The sequence below is a fragment of the Rattus norvegicus genome, chromosome 20, assembly GCF_021556685.1.
Source record: "Rattus norvegicus strain SHRSP/BbbUtx chromosome 20, alternate assembly SHRSP_T2T, whole genome shotgun sequence".
Classification (NCBI taxonomy): domain Eukaryota; kingdom Metazoa; phylum Chordata; class Mammalia; order Rodentia; family Muridae; genus Rattus; species Rattus norvegicus.
In genome coordinates this window covers 11,568,523-11,588,903 of record NC_141553.1, presented here as the reverse complement: position 1 = coordinate 11,588,903, position 20,381 = coordinate 11,568,523, and the positions used below count along the sequence as shown (strand labels likewise).

Here is a 20,381-nt window from a genome sequence, read left to right as displayed (position 1 = left end):
ACAGTCAGATATGTTCAGGGTTCTGTTTAGAACTCACAGTTATAGACCACTTTCCAACTTGTGGAAGGGGACTGTCCCTGCAGTGTGACCGGAGCCACTGACCCCATCATGAGGCTCCCTCCATCTTGCTGACTTGGTCACCATCACACTCACAACCTGGGGATGGGGGAGGGGTGCCCACAGTGTGGACACAGCCAAGAGTTCATAGCTGCCAAACACAGGGCTATTCTGGCTGCTAATTGAAAACCTCCTGATACCTGTCGAGAGTGGACACTCGGACCCACCCTTTAACGTCTGTGTCTTACACGAGCATTCTTACAGGAGCATATTATACATATAGTATATCCTTTCCCGCCATCCCCCTCCCCCTCTCCCTCTAATTAATCACCTTTGTTACCTAGACAGTTTCATCCTGCACATACATGATTTTCTGTAACCATATAAAATCTAGGAAACTCAAGTGGGATAAAATTTTACAGTATTTATCTCTCTGAGAATTGGTTTGGCGCCCTTATGTGGCTGTCTTTGTAACAACCATTTCCTTAAAAACTGCATGGCTTTCTTTGCTTTTTGGGTAAAAGCTTGGCCGGGCACACTTGCACACTCTCTCTGTCCATGCCCGTTGATGAGCACGTAGGCTGTCGAGAATGCTGTAGGCCACACTGATGTACAGCCACCTCTGTGACCTGTGACCTGTGGTCCTTCAGAGACCAATGCTCTTACTCACAAGTATTCAGCTCCTAGGCGCTCAGCTAAGACAGTGCCCCTAATTATTTTTGCTTTCCCCTTTTAAAAGAAGATTTTAAAATGTGTGTGTGTGTGTGTGTGTGTGTGTGTGTTTATACACATGAATAAAATCCAGAACAGAGCATGGGATCCACTGGAGATGGAGTTTCAGGCCAGCGTAAGCACCTGATGAAGCGCTGGGAACTGAACCCAGGTCCTCTAGAAGAGCAGCCAGTGCTCTTAACCACTGAGCCATCCTTCCACCTCCATAACCATTACTTCTTGTCTTTTGTCTATTGCTGTGACAAAACACCATGACCAAGACAATCTATAAAAAGGAAGCATTTAATTTGGGGGCTCTCAGTTACAGAGGGCTAGAGTCTTTGACCGTCATGGAGGGGGGCATGACCGTAGGCAGGCAGGTAGGCAAGCTTGGGGCTGGAGCAGTAGCTAAGAACTTATGCCTCAATGCACAGGCGTGGGGCAGAGAGAGCTAACAGGGAATAGCATGGGCTTTGGAAATCCCAAAACTCATCCCAAGAACACACTGAGACCTTCAGCAAGACCACGCCGCCTAATCCTTCCCAAACAGTCCACCCTCTGGGGACCAAACATTCAGATACACGAGTCATTCTCTTTTCAGCCACCTCATCTCTTGATGATTATTTTTGTCCTCGTTGTGCTTTCTCTCTCCCTTGTGACTGAGTTGGCGTCCTTGATCACCATGAGGTGCCTGCAATGTTTATTATCTTCTTTCCTTCTGTGTCTGGAAGAACCTGTTGTGTTTATCCTTGAAGCCTGTTGGGTGTTTTTCCCTGCCTCCAAGGGAAATTTTAAACCCAGTTGCCTAAGGATACATTTCCTTGCAGTACTTCCTGCCTTCTATGTTGGAATGCATGGAGGAATCATGGTACGTCTTACTGTGCAGCCAGGGGCAGGCTGCTATACCTCTCTGGGCCAGGCTCTATTTATCTGTCTAAATATAACTTAATCTAGAAGGCGATATGACTGAATAGAGATATTGAGTTGATTACTTTAGCTTCAACAAGTTAATGGTGTGTGTGTGTGTGTAGTGTGTGTGTGTGTGTGTGTGTGTGTGTGTTCTTATTGGAAAGGGCTTCAGCCCATTATGGTGGATAAAACATAGTGGTGTGAATCTGCTCACAGCAGCAGAAATGTGTTGCACAGTTTCCCTATGCTTTCTCACGAGGAAGCACGGAGCTCAGAACCAAAAGAGAGCCCATCTAGAACCCTCAAGCCCCACCCTGCTCCCTATGTCTGCCTGCTAGATCCATTAGGTTTTACAACCTTCCCAAAACGGCACTGCCAGCTAGGGATCAAATATTCAAACACAGGAGCTCAAAGGAGGCCATTTCAGTCAGGGCCATTCTACCCCTGGTTTCCATAGGCTCATGGCCAACCCTCAAAGCAAAATACATGGAGTACAGGTTCAAATCTCCCCATAGAGTCTCGACACTCTCAGGTCCCTTTTGAAATGGAAGACTTATTGATGTGTCCCCTTGAAATCAAACCCTGCTCACATCGTCCTGCATAGAAATATTCCTAATCTAAACGGGAGGAATGGAGACAAAAAGACACAGAAAGTCCTCGCCAAAGCAAAAGCAAAGAGTGAGCAGGGCAAACTCCCTCAGCTCTGAGTCCAGGATCACACTCTCACCGTGCCCTTGCCTGGGCTCCTGCCCTAAGTAGTCATGCCCACCACTCTATTGCCTGCAGCATGCCTCTCTTTCTTTGGCAAGCTCCACCCCCATACCTGCAGCTTTCCTCGACAGAGTATTTACTAGGGTCCCCACTACAGTATCCTAGGACTTCTCTGGGTCCCCATTACTACTTGGGATTCACCTTTGCAGCTTCCTCCATGGTCCATACAAGCTCATGTGGGGACAGTGCCTGGCCTCAGAGGCTTGCTGGAACCTTGGCACATGATCCATGACTTTGCAGTTCTTATACACTGCATGCCTAAAGTCACGGGACTACACAGGCAGTGACAGCAGGTTGTGTTCTCAGCTCAAGACCTGACTTGGACTATAAGGGCCCAACATTCACTGAAGGAAGACCCCAGGCTCAGGTAGTATGCAAAAACGAACAGTGTTTATTCTGCAGAAACAACCACCATGCTAGGGTCACTATTGTTTCAGAATGGCAATGCAGACGAAGACATTCGAATCCCTCTTATAGCAGAACTGCTTAATTACTTCTGAGATAACCATAGACTTCTAAAATCTGTGGCTCGTAGATTTGTAGCCAAAGGGTTACAAAAACCATTAACCAGCGGTCATAAAGAAGATATACACCCACAGGGCCCCAGGTTCAAAAATAGGAGATAAGATATTGACTGAATCTGTGAGCTAGTAACAAATGATGAATGTTTAGTCAGATAATTGCTCCTAGTGGATATGCATAAAGACATTCTTCATTATGAACCTCTTATTCAATTTATGACCTGAATTTATGTGCAAACTCGTAGTGATTGTTTTAGCATATGAACACACTCTGAAACTGCTGAGAACAAGGGGCAGAGACAGGCCCTCTCCCCTTCTCTTCCCAAAGACTTAGAAAAGCATGATTTCCTGCCAAGGCTCTACCTAGCCTCTTGCTATTTTACGTGAGGTGCTAAACAAGAGACCCCAGACTCTCGACTCAGAGCAACCCAGACAGGCTGATCACCTGTGGAAGCAAAGTACCTTACACATAGGATGGGTAGCAAATAGTTTATAGCCTAGATTCTGAGTGGGGACAAGATGAAATAAAAAGGACTCTTCAGGACCTCCTTCCCCACAGTCACAGTAGCCTCTGTGTACCTGTATGGAGAGAACATAGATGGTGTTGTTAGAGCAGTTGCCCTGGAGTGAGCATGTTCTTCTTCTCAAGGCCTCATCTCTTCTTCCCAGTTCATAGTATGGACTTTTCCCTTATGTGCACCGATCTCTTCTGCAGTTACGATTGCTTCTCTTGGCATCTGCTATACTGGCAGCAGCTTTGTTGGAGACTTTAAATACTCAGCTGCACCTTTTTTCACTCAGCTGCACTTTTTCTCACTCAGCTGCTCCTTTTCTCACTCAGCTGCACCTTTTCTCACTCAGCCATGCATTCTCCACATCTTTCTGCCATGCTTTCTGCTCAGAATCCTCACTGTAAACCTGGAGAAAGGCAGTGAGTGTCGACCATGCCACAGCTTGATGGTAGGCTGTCTTTAAAATTCCCTTCATCAGACTAATTTTTTTTTAACTTAGTCCCATTCAATATTCTGAGACATGGTCAGAATGTAACCAGTCCCTTTGATAGACAGGTTACAGGTTACAACCTTGAATGGCCTTGAGCCTGGGTCCCAGAAGTAAGCCCTAGTCTTTGAAATCTCTTGAGTCAGGTCTTCACTGTCGTAATAACCTCTGATCATGTGACCTACCACCAGAATTGTCCATTAGTCTTAGTTTACAATATTCCAGGACTTTTCTAGTCCCAGATTCTTCTACATTCCTCCCACACACCAGTTCCAAGACCTGAACATGGTCAGATGCAACACAACAATAGTGCCACCCCAGTCTGATTTTCAGTAGGGGTTCTTTTTCTTGCCATCATTAAGGAATACCCAGCATTGTGAAGCTAGGATTGTTTAGCCTCCTGGTTTGAGAGGGTACACAGGTCCTGGAGGGACGGTATGGCAAAAGGAGCATGTGACTGGGCACTTTAAATCTTAGGGATCAAGAGGCAGAACTCCAACCAGGAGAGTCAGCATGTGAGCCCCTCCACCCCCCAAGCCCTACCCCCTGTGACCTTCCACTGACAGCAGCCAACTGTGGGTCAAGTGTTCAACCACACAGTGAGCCTCATAGAGACATTCCACCCTTAAACCACAAAGGACAGGAAGTGCTGAGACTACCACTGGGCATACAACAGGTTTCCAGGGCATTCCAGGCACCATTCCTGTTTTCTGAGCTCGCTGAATCTGTCAGCCAAGTCTGCACACTGTGTTCCACTAGGGGGCAAATGCTTGTGGTGACTTCCTGTGACTACTGTACACTTGCTCACACTCCTGAGGGCTCTGCTAGGCAAATCTCACAGTAGACTGAGTCTGAGGTATTACTTATCATGGGGGCACAGATGGTTATAGATGACAGTTACCACAGAGTGCCCTGTGTGCAGAAAAACCACTTGGGTTTGGGTGGACCTTTGGTTACAAATGAATGACCTGAGACTAATGAAAGCTGCAGATGCCCTAATCCCCAAGGACATTGAATTTTCTGGACATTCCCCTGTGAGGGTTTAGAGCTCTGAGCACACCTTTGTTACCTTCTCATGGTCCTATGGCTGTTTTAACCCCTCTGTTCTCACCTTGACCCAGCAGTTGCCCAGAGGCTACTGGGTACTGAAAAACTCTCGTCTGACTCCCTGTGAACATGGGCAGAACATTCCTTAGACGGGCAGCTCAATCATTAGTAGAGATCTCTCTCACCCCAAACACTGGCCATACTTGTTATGGTGTTGGGCTGGTCACTCTGCTTCAATCTGTGGCTGGGGACACCTAGAACATAGTCTCCCTGGGCTGTCTGTCTTCTCTAGCTGGTGTCTACCTGTCATGGCTTTGGAGATGGCCCTTGGTTCTAAGGATGCATTCCGTATGCATACTTCGATTAGTGGTTTGTCCCAGGACATCGTGGGAGATTCTGGTGACAGTGGCCTTGCTTACCCCTCCCTTGTGTCAGCTGAGAGCTCTAAGGGTCTCCATGCTGTGACTCAGCTGTGTGAGGTCTCAACATTGCCTCTGCCCACAGTACTACACATCTCAAGAGAAGGCAAGAGGATGCTGGGATGCAGGAGAGGCTTGCCTACAGGGAGCCTCTGGGATCAGGGCCATCTCTCCCCTGCTCAGCTTCCTAGCACAGGCTAGCCCAGTCACCCCACTGAGGTCACGGGCTGGGGACACAGAATGCATCCTGAGAGCCAAGGATCATCTCCAAAACCATGACAAGTGGCCACAGATAGAGGGAGCAGACAGCCCAGGGGGACCATGTCACAGGTGTCCCCAAGCCACAGGCCCAAGCTGAGCGGCCAGCAAAACACAAGTTAATGACTGAGCTCCGCAGAGCACCCTCCAGACTGAACAAGGAAATGGAAGCACGCAAAGCCTCCTGCAGCAAAACACGCATGGAGGATAAAAGCCCAGAGCCGGGAGCACCTCACACACACACTCACACACTCCCTCAACACTCACACAGTCACTCAACACACACACTTCAAACTCCCAGTCAACCCCCAGGCCATGGCTGCCTCCACCATGTCTGTCTGCTCTGATGCTCGCACCAACTCCTCCTGGCAGGTGGACGACTGCCCAGAGAGTTGCTGTGAGCCCTGCGGCTGTGCCCCCAGCTGCTGCCAGCCTAGCTGCTGTGTTCCTTGCTGTGTCCCCAGCTGTTGCCAGTCCAGCTGCTGTGCCCCCAGCTGCTGTGCCCCAGCCCCCTGCCTGACTCTCATCTGCACCCCAGTGAGCTGTGTGTCCAGCCCCTGCTGCCAGTCTTCCTGCTGCACACCCTCATGCTGCCAGCAGTCTAGCTGCCAGCCAGCTTGCTGCACTTCTTCCCCCTGTCAGTCATCCTGCTGTGTGCCCGTCTGCTGCACACCTGTCTGCTGCACACCTGTCTGCTGCAAGCCAGTGTGCTGTGTCTCCATCTGCTCTGGCTGCCAGCCAGCTTGCTGCACCTCCTCCCCCTGCCAACCGGCCTGCTGTGTGCCCATCTGTTGCAAGCCTGTGTGCTGCGGGGCTTCCTCCTCATGCTGTTGACTGTGAGCCTGGTTTCCATCTGTCTTCCCTGTCCACGGCCATGCTGGGTGTTCTGGGGCCCACCCACCTTCATTCTTCCTTCACCAGCCCAGCAAGGTCATGAGCCTGGGTATCCCTCCAGCTACCCTTCTGCCTCAGCTCCTGGAAGTGCTGGCTGTTCCACCTCACCCACTCCCAATCTGGCTGGCTTGATCCTGTTATCAGCTGTGTGACTCTTGGCCTCTGAATACCAATAAAACCTCTTCTGTCCCGTTCCATCTCTGTCGTAACTGTCATACAGTGAACTGGCTCTGGGGCCCACACCTGGCTCTGGGGCCCACACCTGGCTCTGGGGCCCACACCTGGCTCTGGGGCCCACACCTGGCTCTGAGGCCCTCACCTGGCTCCGGGGCCTTCATTTGGCTCTGGGCTATTCACCTGGCTCTGAGGCCTGTATTTTGCTTTGTGCTCTGCACTTGGCACTAGTGTCTGCACCTGGCTCTGGAGCCTGCACCTGGCTCTGGGCTCTTGCACCTGGCTCTGGGGCCTGCACTTGGCTCTGGGCTCTGCACCTGGTTCCAGGCTCTGTACCTGGCTCTTTGAGGCTGGCATCTGACTGTAGACCTATATGAGCAGGGTGTAAATATGACCTGGGTCTCCTGTCCCCTCATTCTGTGCTGTGCTACTGGTCTATAGACAGCAGAAACTCTGCATCAGGTTCCCACCCTGAGCAACACTTAGGCTCTGAATAAAGCACCCCTGCCTCTTGCTGCCTATGCCCACCATTGTGTGTGTGTTAAAGATCAGGGGACTCTGGCCTCTCTGACCTAGAAACCACAGGGCCCACTGTGAGGAAATGTGACATCCTGTCTTTCTGACCATCCATGTGCTTGGAAAGGCTAAGTAAATGCCAGAATGTAGGAAACAGAGACCTGGGCTTGGTCTGGCCACTGCAGATGGAGGATGAGGCATGGTGTTCAATGGGATAGAGACAGCCAGAAGCCTGGAGTGGCCACAGCAACCCAGAGTGGTGAGAGAATGTGTCCGTGAGAGACAGGAGGGCATGACGTCCAAATGTGGGCATATGTGGCCTCACCTTTGCTGGGGGACTTTGAGAACTATCTCCTAGAACCACACAGGCAGAACTAACTGGTCAGGGAGGTGGTGACTGGGTCTCTACAGGGATCCCTGAGTCCACTTGGCAGCAGGGTCAGTGGAGGCCACCTCATCAGGGATACATTACCTTGGTGCTATGTGACGAAGAAGACAGTCTCCTATGGTAGCCTTTGCCGAGGTGCTAGGTGTCTCCACGTTGGCATCTTGTGCTGGGTCTGTGTGGTGCCAGACGGTAGCACTTGAAATGACAACAGCACCGCCGATGTGCCACCAAGTACCATCTGAACTACGGATCACCAGCTAGGTACCAGATGGCACTTGATATCTTTGGGCTTGGCTGCTGTGGCGACTGCCAGTGTGATCTTATTACAGATCACCGAGTCAGCAATTCTCAAGCTGTAGGTTGTGATCCCTTTGAGGATCAAACGACCCCCTCACAGGGGTCACCTGAGACCACTGGGAAACACAGATATTTATATTACGATTATGTAACGGTAGCAAAATTAGAGTTACAAAGTAGGAACGCAATAGCTTTATGGTTGGGGATCATCACGACACGAGGAACTGTATTAAAGGGTCACAGCATCAGGGAGATTAAGAACTGCTCTTCTAAGTGGTGGCACTTGGTGTCTTTTGGTGCGCTATGACAGTGATTGGTGATGTGACCTTATCACAGGCCACAGGTACCAGCACAGTTCCTCACGGTGCCAAAGCTCCTCCATGCACTTTCCAGGGTGGGTGCTTTCGTGAGAAGTTGAGGATGGACTCGGAAGGACAGCCCCCAATATGCAATCTCTAAGGTGGTTAGAGGAATACGAAGGGGTGGGGCTTCCACAGAGACTCTTAGAATTACACTTATCTGTGGGCAGAAGGATAAATTATTTAGAATGTGGCTAGGGACTATGCTGGTTTAGATTTCACTAGCCCTGGGTAGTTGGCTAGATTTCTAGTACCGGGTATGATTTGCCTCTTGATGACTGAGTAGCTACCTTTCTTATACAGCCATAACTACCAGCCTAGGGAATGGCGCCGCCTAGAGTGAGCCCTGTAGAACTCTTAGAACAGGCAGCATGGTGTCCACCTGTGCTCAGGAAATTTTCACAGGACACTAAAGCACCTGGAAACACCAGGCGCAACCAGGAAAGCTCTGTCACCTTTAACTCCCAACCCTGCCCTACAAGGCCCAGTCCTGAATAGTAGGTGCTGTTCCCGTGTGGGACTGGTACCTGGGAACAAAGTGGACATGTTTCTGAGGAAGCTTGACACAACCTAGAACCCTCTGAGAAGAGGGTCTCAAATGAGGGATTGCCCAGATCATATCAGCTTGAGGATGTGTCTGTGGGAGATAAGCTTGATTGTTAACAGATGGAGGAGGGCCCACTCTAGGCAGTGCCATTCCCTAGGCTGGTAGTTCTGGCTGTATGAGAAAGCTAGTTATCCGCTCATCAAGAGGCAAGTCATACCCAGTACTGGAAACACAGTCCCTAACTACATTCTAAATATTTATCCTTCTGACCACAGATAAGTGTAGTTCTCACCCCTCATCAAAGAAACATTTTTGCAACAAAGATGATAGCAGAAAACAGATAAAAATGCAGAGTTGTGGAGCCCAGTCCCTACCGATGCCTCTGTAACATCCTCCTCCACCTAAGGCTCAGGGATGATTTTGGAAGAGCGGACAGAAAGACCATAAGAGCCAGAAGAATAGGAAGTTTGCTATGAGATTGTGTCTTCTAGAGATGCCATGGAAACTGCACCCATGAGGTCACCAACGCCACTGCCTAAACATGAGCTGAACAAGAACAAAACCAATAGACATGCTAAAATGGTCTCAACCTTACACAAAGAACTACAGGCAAACAAGAAATGCCGAGAGGGGGAGAAACAGTCTCCCCCAGGGAAGGACACAACAATTGGTTATCCAATAGCAAGTGGTCAGCCCTGCAAGCATACACGTACAAGTAGCCTCATATGAAGTAAGCAGGTTGCGTTTATATATTCAGGGATGGGTGGATGGACAGACGGACAGACGGATAGATGGTTGGATGGATGGATAGATGGATGGATGGATGGTTGAATGGATGTTGGACAGATGATGGATGGATGGTTGAATGGATGGTTGGATGTATGGACGGATGGATGGACGGACAGACAGACGGACGGATGGACGGGTGGATGGATGGATGGTTAGATGGATGGATGGATGACAGATATGTGCATGTGAGTGCATGTGTGTACCAATTACAGAAAAAGAGACCACGAATTTGAATGAAAGCGAGAAGGTATATGACGTATGGGAGGGGCTAGAGCAAGGAACAGGAAGAAGAAATGATGTAGTTAAATTATAATCCAAAAATAAATAAATAAAGCTAGCTTAGCGTGAGTTCCTGGCCTGACTTCCCTCAGGGATGGAATGGGACCTCCCCTGAGCTGTCCTTGGTTAGTGTTTTATCTCAGCGACAGAAACCAGGAGGTATAGGCAATGGTCTTCCCCTGTCTGAGACTCCCTGATGAGCCTGTTTAAGTTCCTCAGGTTCATACCTTGCTGGATACAGAGATGATGTCTGTTAGACGTAGCATGTTGCCTATGGACACCTGGATGGAGAAGAACACCTGGGTCAGAGTCTGAGGAAAACTGGGAGCCAAATGCTTTGAGACATGAGGGCTCTTCAAAGCAGTCCTGGGAGTCTAGAAAGTTCCAGACAGGACATCAGAGGTGCATGCTGAGAAAGTCATGTGTCAGCTTTGAGCCCTGAACAAACAGGAAGTGAAGGTGTAACAGGAAGTGAAGAGGAGAAGGGTGGAAGCTGACAGCTGGGAGCCGAGGGGGAAGCCTCGGGTAAATACACAATGGCTACAAACCTTAGGGGGAAATATTTTTTTGTTGCTGTGACAAAATACCTGAGGTAAACAGTGTATAAGGAAGAAAGGTTTGTTTTGGTTCACAGTCTCACGGTGGAGATGCATAACATGGGTGATGCTGACCTTACTGATACTGGGAGGAAATCACAAAGGGCTCGGGCCCCTTCACAGGCAAACTCAGTGATCTAGGTTCCTTCTACCAAGTCCATCCTCCAAAGGGTTCCTGCTCACCCTACTAGTGCCGCAAGCTGGGAACCAACTAGCTTTCAAGTCTTCAGGAGTCATTTAAACTCCAAATCATGACACCAGGACGGTGGTCAAACGACAGCTCTAGATTTGAGACTCCTGAGCATAGATGTCAGTACAGCTATGCGACATACTCAGAAGATACAATGTATCGAGTCTCTTTAACTTCAGAACATTCTCACCTTGCTTCTGCGTATTCTACCTCCATAGAGGTTAATGAGGTGACCTGAAGGCCTCCTCCAGTGAGCGCAGTGTCTGCGTTAGCCTGGGAGGGTTCTCTAGATGTTTCCTTTCTGTGCCTAGCCTCTGCTAACGTCTCTGTCAGACACAGAACTTGCTGACATTGGACAGTCAGCTCTGATGGCTGCTTCTGGATTCCGGTGTCTCCCCCCAACCCCTGCAGCCTGTTACTGAAATTTCCACCATAAACCTGCTAATTTTGCCTTATACGTCTTCTGAGGGAGCCTCATCGCATGCTCTGAGTATCAGAACTATTCATTAAGTTAGTGCCCAGGCACCGATTTGACAGAGTTCCTCGAATGCCTGGTGCCCTGGTTTGGATTTTAAATGACTCCCCAAGAGGCTCTGGTCAGCTTCCTGGCTTCTTGCCAGTGAGCTGTGACTCAGTTAATGCCTTGAGAGGAAAACCTACAGTAACACAGGCCCCATGCAGGGCTTTTCTGGTGACAGGGATTTGGTCCCTCGAGTCTCAGCTATCGCTGGGCCTCTTGGTGTCTTCAAACAGAGATTCACCTAGTCAAGCCAGCGTCTCTAACTTTTCCTGCTCCACTGGCTGAGAAGGGCTCACTCCCCACAACCACGTTTGGTCAGCAGGGAGTCTCAGAATCAGAATGAGTTGTCCTGCTGATATCTTTTCCAAATGCAGCCCTCCTGAAACAATTTCTCTGGGAAGGAAAGGGCTCCGTGATTTCAGAGACCTTCTAACTGAGAAGTAACTGAGCCAGGTCTTTGGTGCCTGAACAGTGAATGAGCCAAACTGTGGATGCAATGTTCTGTGGAAGGAAAGGGAGAATATACCAGACAGGGCCGGAAGCTGGGCGGGAGTGGAGATGGTTACCGAAGCACTCACAGAGCTCTGACCCTCAAGTGTGGGGTGAAACCCACAGCCCCAAACACCCTCTACCCACAATGCACTTGCTACTTCCACCCCCAGCTCCTGCCACAGGCTCACGTAGCTCTGGAGAGGGTACGGAGGTCATAGCCTTCAGCCTACACTAGTCTCCCATCCTCTGGGACAGGAGCTTTTCTGGGGCCACATGAGATGAGCTACTTGAGGCTGACTGGACACTCCAATGCCACGGGTTACCTCGTTTAACCCGTGCTGGGTGTGGAGTGGCAGCTGGCCACACTGGTCAGTCTCTGTGTTACGTTATAAACCCCGTAAGGAAAGACTAGCCCGAGACACAGGCGCTAAGAGACTAAGCCTTCCTTTCTCAGCTACACGCGCTTCAGAAGGTGCAAATGGTCGTTCTACCTAAGAGCAGGGTATGTATCTGATAAGGAAGGCGGCAGCGAAAACTTTTATACAAATAAAACAAATCCACATAGTCCTAGAGGTATGAGACTGATCCACAGGGAGAGTGAGGAAGGCTGGTGAGGAGAAGCCACGCAGAGGACTGAGAGAATTGGGTAGGAGGCAGACATGACACACAGGCACCATCCCACATGGAGCCCCTTGTGGCTCGAAACTTGCAAACCTGACCAGGAGTTGTCTACGTGGGAAGGAAGTGAACCCAGCTTCCTGCGGCTCTAGGCACGAGGACAGGGTGGACAGTGTCCCAGGGCACTGCGGAGAGGTGCAGGAGCTGAGGAGATGCTATAGAGGGATGCAGGCAGGAGCCATTAGCCTGCCGCTGGACCCTCATACCCAGTAGCCCTGGACAGGTCACTGCACACCTGTGGCCTCTGGGCACCACCACAATGTGACCACTGTCATTCAGAGCAAGGTGGTGGCAGGGGTACGGAGGACATAGCTCCAAGGGACTGATTCTTGCAGAGGGAGCGAGTGTCCTGGTAGCCATCTTGGCTGAGAATATCTTTGCAGCTCACCTATGACACCCAATCTCACTGCTCACAGAGCCTCACCTAACACTGATGCCCCATCACTGCTTCCCGTACCACACGCAGGCAGGAAGTGGACCGACAACACCGTCCCAGACAAACAAACACCCTGATGATGGGGATCACCAACAAGGAAGGGAGAACAAGCCAACAACAACACAGGGGGATAAAAGCCGACAGCCTAGCACCTCACACGCTCACATTCGCTCACACGCTCACTCGCTCCACTCCATCCCTACTCTGCCATGGCCGCCTCCACCATGTCTGTCTGCTCTGATGCTTGCACCAACTCCTCCTGGCAGGTGGACGACTGCCCAGAGAGCTGCTGTGAGCCCTGCGGCTGTGCCCCTAGCTGCTGCCAGCCCAGCTGCTGTGCTCCTTGCTGTGCCCCCAGCTGTTGTGTCCCCAGCTGTTGCCAGGCCAGCTGCTGTGCCCCAACCCCTTGCCTCCTCTGCACCCCAGTGAGCTGTGTGTCCAGCCCCTGCTGCCAGTCTTCCTGCTGCACACCCTCATGCTGCCAGCAGTCTAGCTGCCAGCCAGCTTGCTGCACCTGCTCCCCCTGCCAGCAGTCCTGCGGTGTGACCCTTTGCTGCAAGCCTGTCTGCTGTGTGCCAGTCTGCTGTGGTGCTTCCTCCTCATGCCAGCAGTCTAGCTGTGAGCCCTCTTGCTGCACCTCCTCCCCCTGCCAGCAGTCCTGTGGTGTGACCCTTTGCTGCAAGCCTGTGTGCTGCACACCCATCTGCTCTGAATCCTGCTGCCAGCAGTCTAGCTGCCAGTCCTCCTGCTGCCAGCCCTCCTGCTGTGTGACCCTGTGCTGCAGGCCTGTGTGCTGCACACCCATCTGCTCTGCCTCCTCCTCCTCCTGCTGCCAGCCCTCCTGCTGTGCTCCTGTGTGCTGCAAGCCTGTGAGCTGCAAGCCCTGCTCCAGCCTGTCCCTGCTGTGCAGCCCTGTGTGCAGACCTGCCTGCTGTGTGCCCACCTCCTCCTGCTGTGCCTCCTCCTGCCAGCCCAGCTGCTGTCGCCCAGCCTCCTGTGTGTCCCTGCTGTGCCGCCCTGCCTGCTCCAGACAGGCCTGCTCTGGACAGAAGTCCACCTGCTGATGGGCTGTCTACTGTAGGCTTGTGTCTTCCTGATCTCTCTCAGCCCCTTACTCTGCTCCTGATGTAGGACCATCCCAGGACAGAGCCCCAATACGTTCTATACACCGGCTTGAACTATCACCCTCACTCCCAGGAGCCCTACCTGCATCCTAGATTATTGTCCCTCCATTCTGTGTCTCTCATCTTTGGCACCAGCCATTCAGCAGTCCACAATGCTAATAAACTCTTCAAACTTCTGCATCTCCTCTCATTCTCTGAGAAATGTGGCTCGAGTAGTTGTCGGTCTCTGCGAGCTGTGATTATTTGCAGGAGGGGCGGTCTTAGCCGTGCAATAGTGAGAGAAGCTGGTCACCTGCCCTGGGGCGACCAGTGGAGCTCAGTGTCATGTTCTGTACAAAGAGTGAGACGCTGCAGTGATGCTCCCCCATATCTGGAAAGGGTCCCCATCATCCACAGAGGGTCCCATTGTCCAATGGGTGTTTGTCTCAGACACATGTGTAGCCAGCAAGGAGAAACTGCTGCTGGGTAAGGTATCCCCAGCAAATCCAGTGGAACTCAGTCTGGGGCATCTCCCAGGCATCTTTACCATGTGGAGTAGTGCCCTGAGGGGAATTCCTCTGAAGGGAGTCAGAGAAATTGCCTGACCCAATTCACCACAAGAATACCTAAGCAAAGTTTCTACTCTGCTGCCACCCAGCCCTTGAGTGATCACAGAAAGCCACCATCTAGCCGTAGAGCCATTCATTTTAGAAAGTGCCCAAGGCAGGAGAATGTAGCCCAGTAGCCGATCTGTTGATGGGAACCCACCAGCCTCACCCATCCCACCCAGCCAAGAAGTTAGGAACCGTGGAGCAATTGCTCAAAGACACTGAGAAAAAGAAACCCTGAGTGAGGACCCTGGAAAGGAGCGCTGTGTGGAAGGGAGGTGTTGATGAGTTGGGGATGAGACTCACAGCCGCTAAAGGCTGTGACCAAGCCAATAAGCCACATGCCTGGCTCAGGTCCTGTCCACACGAACGTCACAGGAGGAAATAGCTGAGCCAAAGCAGCAGGCCAAGGTCCTGCCCTGCACAGCTGGAGCCCAGGGATCTGGCTTTGCCACTGACTCTACTCTTGGGGTCAGACATGCCGAGGACATTGTCAAATGGGTCACACACACACACACACACACACACACACACACACACACACACCCATTGTTGTGTTTTATAAAAAGAAAGAAAGAACCAGGAATATGTTTGATAGAGGACCAATGAGGTGAAGGGGGTGCCTCTGAGGACCATGCTGAGATGTCTCCTCCCCCTGAGGTACCAGCCATATGAAGGGTATAGAATGGAATAGGGCATGGGGAGGGGAGTGAAGGGGGTAGTGGAGACAGAGAAAGGCAGAGAGACAGAGACTGACAGAGACCAACAGAGAGAGAGACAGACGCACAGAGAGAGACAGAGACAGAGAGACACAGAGAGACAGAGAGACATACAGAGAGAGTAGAGGAGTGAAGGGGGTAGTGGAGACAGAGAAAGGCAGAGAGACAGAGACAGAGACAGACAGAGACCAACAGAGAGAGAGAGAGAGACAGAGACACACAGAGACAGACAGAGACACACATAGAGAGACAGACACACAGAGACAGAGACACACAGAGAGAGACAGAGACAGACAGACAGAGACAGAGACACACAGAGAGACTCAGAGACACAGAGAGACACAGAGAGAGAGAGTAGAGGAGTAGAGGCTGGCCATGAGCATGTGGAGACAGAGGAGGGTGGGGAATGGGAAGAGACGGGACAGAGAGGGAAGAAAGTAAGAGTGATGCCTGGGGCTGGGGATTTAGCTCAGTGGTAGAGCGCTTACCTAGGAAGCGCAAGGCCCTGGGTTCGGTCCCCAGCTCCGGAAAAAAAAAAAGAACAAAAAAAAAAAAAAGAGTGATGCCTGGTCTGTGGGGCAGAGCACAGAAGGAAGGCTAACCCCCATCATTGCAGTGTCTTACAGAATACCTTGCTGTCATGGGTACCCTCAGGGTTCAGGAATCCTGTGGAGCCTCCCTGAACAACAACTCCCAGCCATCCCTTTACAGCCTGCTCCCCTTACTCCGAATCATGCTTAGGTCTTTGTGTCCCTCCAGATCCTACTATATTCCCCATCTTCCACACCCCTCCATGCTCCCCCAGGTCCCCCATATTCCACAGTCATTTTCCTCTGGTGCTAAACACCGTTCGTTCCCTTGTCTGCCTTGACAGGGTCTCTCCCTTGGTAGAAGGGTCTCCTTCTCAGCTGAGGCTCAGCAGGGTTCTGTGGAGCTTTGGCCATCGTGACTAAAGCACATCCATTCACGGATCTCTCTGTGAAGACGTGGCTTTTCAGTTCCTTTTAATAAATACCACAGAGTGTGAGTACTGGATGGTTGGAGGTGCGTTTGAGTTTTTTGTTTTTGTTTTTTAGAGCCCACCAAGTTCTTCCACAGCCCTCAGCCATGCTGCATTCCCAGAAGCACTGAGAGTATCCTTCCTCCCCAACATCTGTATTCTCTCTCTCTCTCTCTCTCTCTCTCTCTCTCTCTCTCTCTCTCTCTCTCTCCTTCTCAATCTTTCTCACTCTCTTGTTCTCTCTCTTTTACTCTATCTCTTTCTCTTTTGCTCTCTCTTGCTCTTCTCTCTCTTATTCTGTCTCTCTCCCCCTCTCTCTGTCTCTCTGTCTCTGTCTCTGTCTCTCTCTCTCTTGCCCTGCTCTTTCTCCCTCTCTTGTGCTCTCTCTCTCTCTCTCTTTCTCTCTCACTCACTCTCTCTCTCTTGTTCTGCTCTCTCCCTCTCTTGTTCTCTCGGCCTCTCTCCATCTCTCTTGCTCTCTCACTCATTCTCTCCCCTCCTAGGGTTTTTCTACATAGCACAAACCGTCCCCAAACTCACGGTCCCCCTCCTGCCTTAGCTGAGATCAAAGACATGCTCCACACTGCTGAGGACGTCACAGTTTTCCAAGAGTTTACTGTGGGCATCGCTTACCTTCTGGGTATCTTCCTTGGCAACAGATCTAACCAGCTCTCTTGGCCATTTTTTGAGTCAGGTCGATTCATTGTCGATTGTAAGGGTCTTTTGCAGCATGCATGGTGACTTCATTGTAAGATTCCTTTGCAGCTAGCATGGAGATCTGTGTCAGATATGGGGAGCAGATTCCACACCCTATCCATACCCTATCCCACTCCCACCCTGGTTGAGCCCTTGGTGTCTCTTCTGTGGGTTGCTTTTTGGGTTATGAAAAATGCTTGGCTGAGCAGAACAACTTAAGGGAGGAAGGATTTATTTTAGCTCATGGTTAGAGGATGCAGGCCATCATGGTAGGAGTGTGAGAAGGCACTGAGTCCTCAGGAAGCAGAAAGATATGTGCTGGGGCTCAGCTCTCTCTCCAGCCCATAGGAGGGGGTCACCCACCACGGTGGCTCTTCCCTCCCCAGTTAGCCCTCCCTGGGAACATGCCCACTGACATGTCCAGAACATGCCCCTGGGTGATACCAAATCCTGTCAGGTGACACTGACCCTCAGCCATCACACCTCAGAAACAGCACAAACTCAGCAAAGAGAGAGACTCACAGCCATGGGCACCTGTGCTGAGAAAGGCCTCGGGTCAGTTACCAGAGCAGAGCTGAAGCACAAGGGAGGAAGGTATAGACCCGAGTGGGAACAGACCAAAAAGAACCCACTCCCATCCTCAGGACTTCTGAAAACCGGAAGAGGGGGTGACACATCTCAAACCAGTCTGAGGCATGAGTTACTCTCACGCCGACCCCAGAAACCAGCCTGCGGTAAATACCTTACGTGAGGGGGTCTGTCCAGTTCTCTTACCCACTTAAAAGTCAAGTTTGGGGCTGGAGAGATGGCTCAGCGGTTAAGAGCACCAACTGCTCTTCCAGAATCTTCCAGAGGTCCTGCGTTCAATTCCCAGCAACCACATGGTGGCTCACAACCATCTGTAATGGGATCGGATGCCCTCTTCTGGTGTGTCTGAAGACAGCGACAGTGTACTCATATAAATAAACTAAATAAGTAAAAATAATAAATAAATAAATAAATAAATAAAAGTCAAGTCAAGTTTATCCATCTTTTTTTAGGGGTCCTTCGCATATTTTGAGAGGGAACCTTTGTCATACAGGCCCTCAGCAAACCCCAGCAATGGAATCCAGCGTCCTAGAAACAGAGCCCTGAGCACGAGTTCTGTCGTTCCGGGTGCTGAAGGCTTGGTCCCCATCCTGTGGTGTTGTTGGGAGATGGTGAAGTCTGTAAGAGGTGGGGCCTGATGGAAGGAAGTGAGGTCATCTGCTATGTTGAATAGGTTTTTGTCAACATGACACAGCTAGGGTTATCTGAAAAGAGGAACCTCATTTAAAACAACGCCTCCATCGGATTCCCGTGGGCAAGTCTATGGAAGATTTTCTTGATTAATGATTGATGTGAGCTTATTGGACATGGTGCCAACCCTGGGCAGGAGTTCCACAGGCATTTAAGAAAGCAGGTTGAGTAAGCTATGGGGAACAAGCCAGTAAGCAGTGCTCCTCCATGGCCTCTGCTTCAGCCTTTGTGTTTTGTTCCTGCCTCGACTCCCTTTGATGACAGATTGTTATATAGGAACTCTGAGCTGAAATAAACCCTTTCTTCCCCAAGTTGCTTTTGCTCATGGCTTCTATCAGAGCAACAAACAGAAAGCTCACTAAAACATTGGAGCATGTGTTCAAAGGGGTCATTAAGACCTTGGACACTGCCACCTTCCTTCACTGCCGCCTTCTTCTTCTTCTTCTTCTTCTTCTTCTTCTTCTTCTTCTTCTTCTTCTTCTTCTTCTTCTTCTTCTTCTTCTTCTTCTCCTTCTCCTTCTCCTTCTCCTTCTCCTCCTCCTCCTCCTTTTATATTATACTATATACTATTTATACTATATACTACATACATTTAATACTATATACTATATACTACATACTATACATTATACTATACATTATACATTATTACACTATATACTATGTACTATATACTATGTACTATACATTATACTATATACTATACATTATGCTATATACTATATACTACACATTATACTATATACTATATACTACACACTATACATTATACTATACACTATACATTAATATACTATATACTATGTACTATATACTATGTACTATACATTATACTATATACTATACATTATGCTATATACTATATACTACACATTATACTATATACTATATACTATACATTATACTATATACTATATATTATGTACTATGTACTATACATTATACTATATACTATATAGCATACATTATGCTATATACTATATACTATATGCTATACACTATACATTATACTATATACTATATACTATACATTATGCTATATACTATACATTATACTATACACTATACACTATACATTATACTATATATTATGTACTATGTATATGTACTATATACTATACATTATACTATATATTATATATTATATACTATGTACTATATACTATGTACTATATATTATAGTATATAATATATACTATACATTATACTATATACTATATGCTGTATGCTATATACTATACATTATACCATATACTATATACTATACATTATACCATATGCTATATGCTATATGCTATATGCCATATACCATATATTATATATTATATATTATATAAGTAGGATGCCAGGGAAGAGGAGGAGCAGGTGAGGCTCTCAGCAGGAAATGCCGCTTGGCACAGTACAGGAGCCCCACAGCCTGTTAGGGGCACTGAGGTTAGGAAGCCCAGTGTAGAGAGTACATCCTCTCACACTGCGTAGGATCCTCTGAGGACACAAGGCAGCTCAGCAGATGAGCCCATTAAAGACATTCAACCCAGCAGCAGCCATCAGAGAGTGCACCCCACCACAAAAGACTAAAAAGAGCTCTCCCTCGTCACACTACAGTGGAATGCAGGTGGCCTGCCCCTCATGGGGGAGTGCATCCTGAACATAAACATTCATCCACCACCTGACCCAAGAAAGCTACACAGAGTCTTTACTCTAGAGAAAAGAAAACTCATTGTCACATGAAGCACCAAACACAAACATTGGTCATCGAAGTTTTATTCATGTCTGTAGTAAACAGGGGACAATCAAAATATCCATCCATCGCTGGATGGATACACTCTAGTGGATCAACACAGTGGAATATTATAGAGCCATAAAAAAGAGCTAAACTCTGTATGTAATAGGTGGTTGAACATTGAGATCATAAACAACAAAAATGGATTAAATGGTGGGGAGGGAAGAAAAGTGGGTCTGCTCGCTGGTGGCTCCAGGTGGGCTTAGGAGGGTCATTTAGTCCCTACTGTCCCTGGCTTTAACTCTTCTTTCCCAGCCAAGAGCTCTCACAGCCTCTTGCTAAAGGCCAGCCTGCTTCCCTCCCCTCCTGGTATTATCTACCTTCGGTCATCCCAGCCTCAGCTTAGC

General features: G+C 49.3%; 3 protein-coding genes across 4 annotated transcripts in view; all 3 read left to right on the top strand.

Annotated features, from left to right (window-relative positions):
* Tspear (thrombospondin-type laminin G domain and EAR repeats) overlaps positions 1–20,381 on the top strand; it is a 172,923-nt gene that overhangs the window by 123,376 nt on the left and 29,166 nt on the right. The gene's annotated exons all lie outside the window — the stretch shown is intronic.
* Krtap10l2 (keratin associated protein 10 like 2) lies at positions 6,006–6,539 on the top strand. The gene has a single exon (NM_001109586.1). It carries the CDS (start codon positions 6,008–6,010, stop codon positions 6,524–6,526), a length of 519 nt encoding a protein of 172 aa, NP_001103056.1. The 5' UTR covers positions 6,006–6,007; the 3' UTR covers positions 6,527–6,539.
* Positions 13,054–14,112, top strand: Krtap10l1 (keratin associated protein 10 like 1). The gene has a single exon (NM_001109555.1). The coding sequence runs from the start codon at positions 13,057–13,059 to the stop codon at positions 13,909–13,911; it is 855 nt and encodes a 284-aa protein (NP_001103025.1). The 5' UTR covers positions 13,054–13,056; the 3' UTR covers positions 13,912–14,112.

Excerpts from the sequence above, each read along its gene's own strand:
- Krtap10l1 (NM_001109555.1), top strand. The coding sequence starts at position 13,057 with ATGGCCGCCTCCACCATGTCTGTCTGCTCTGATGCTTGCACCAACTCC.
- Krtap10l2 (NM_001109586.1), top strand. The coding sequence starts at position 6,008 with ATGGCTGCCTCCACCATGTCTGTCTGCTCTGATGCTCGCACCAACTCC.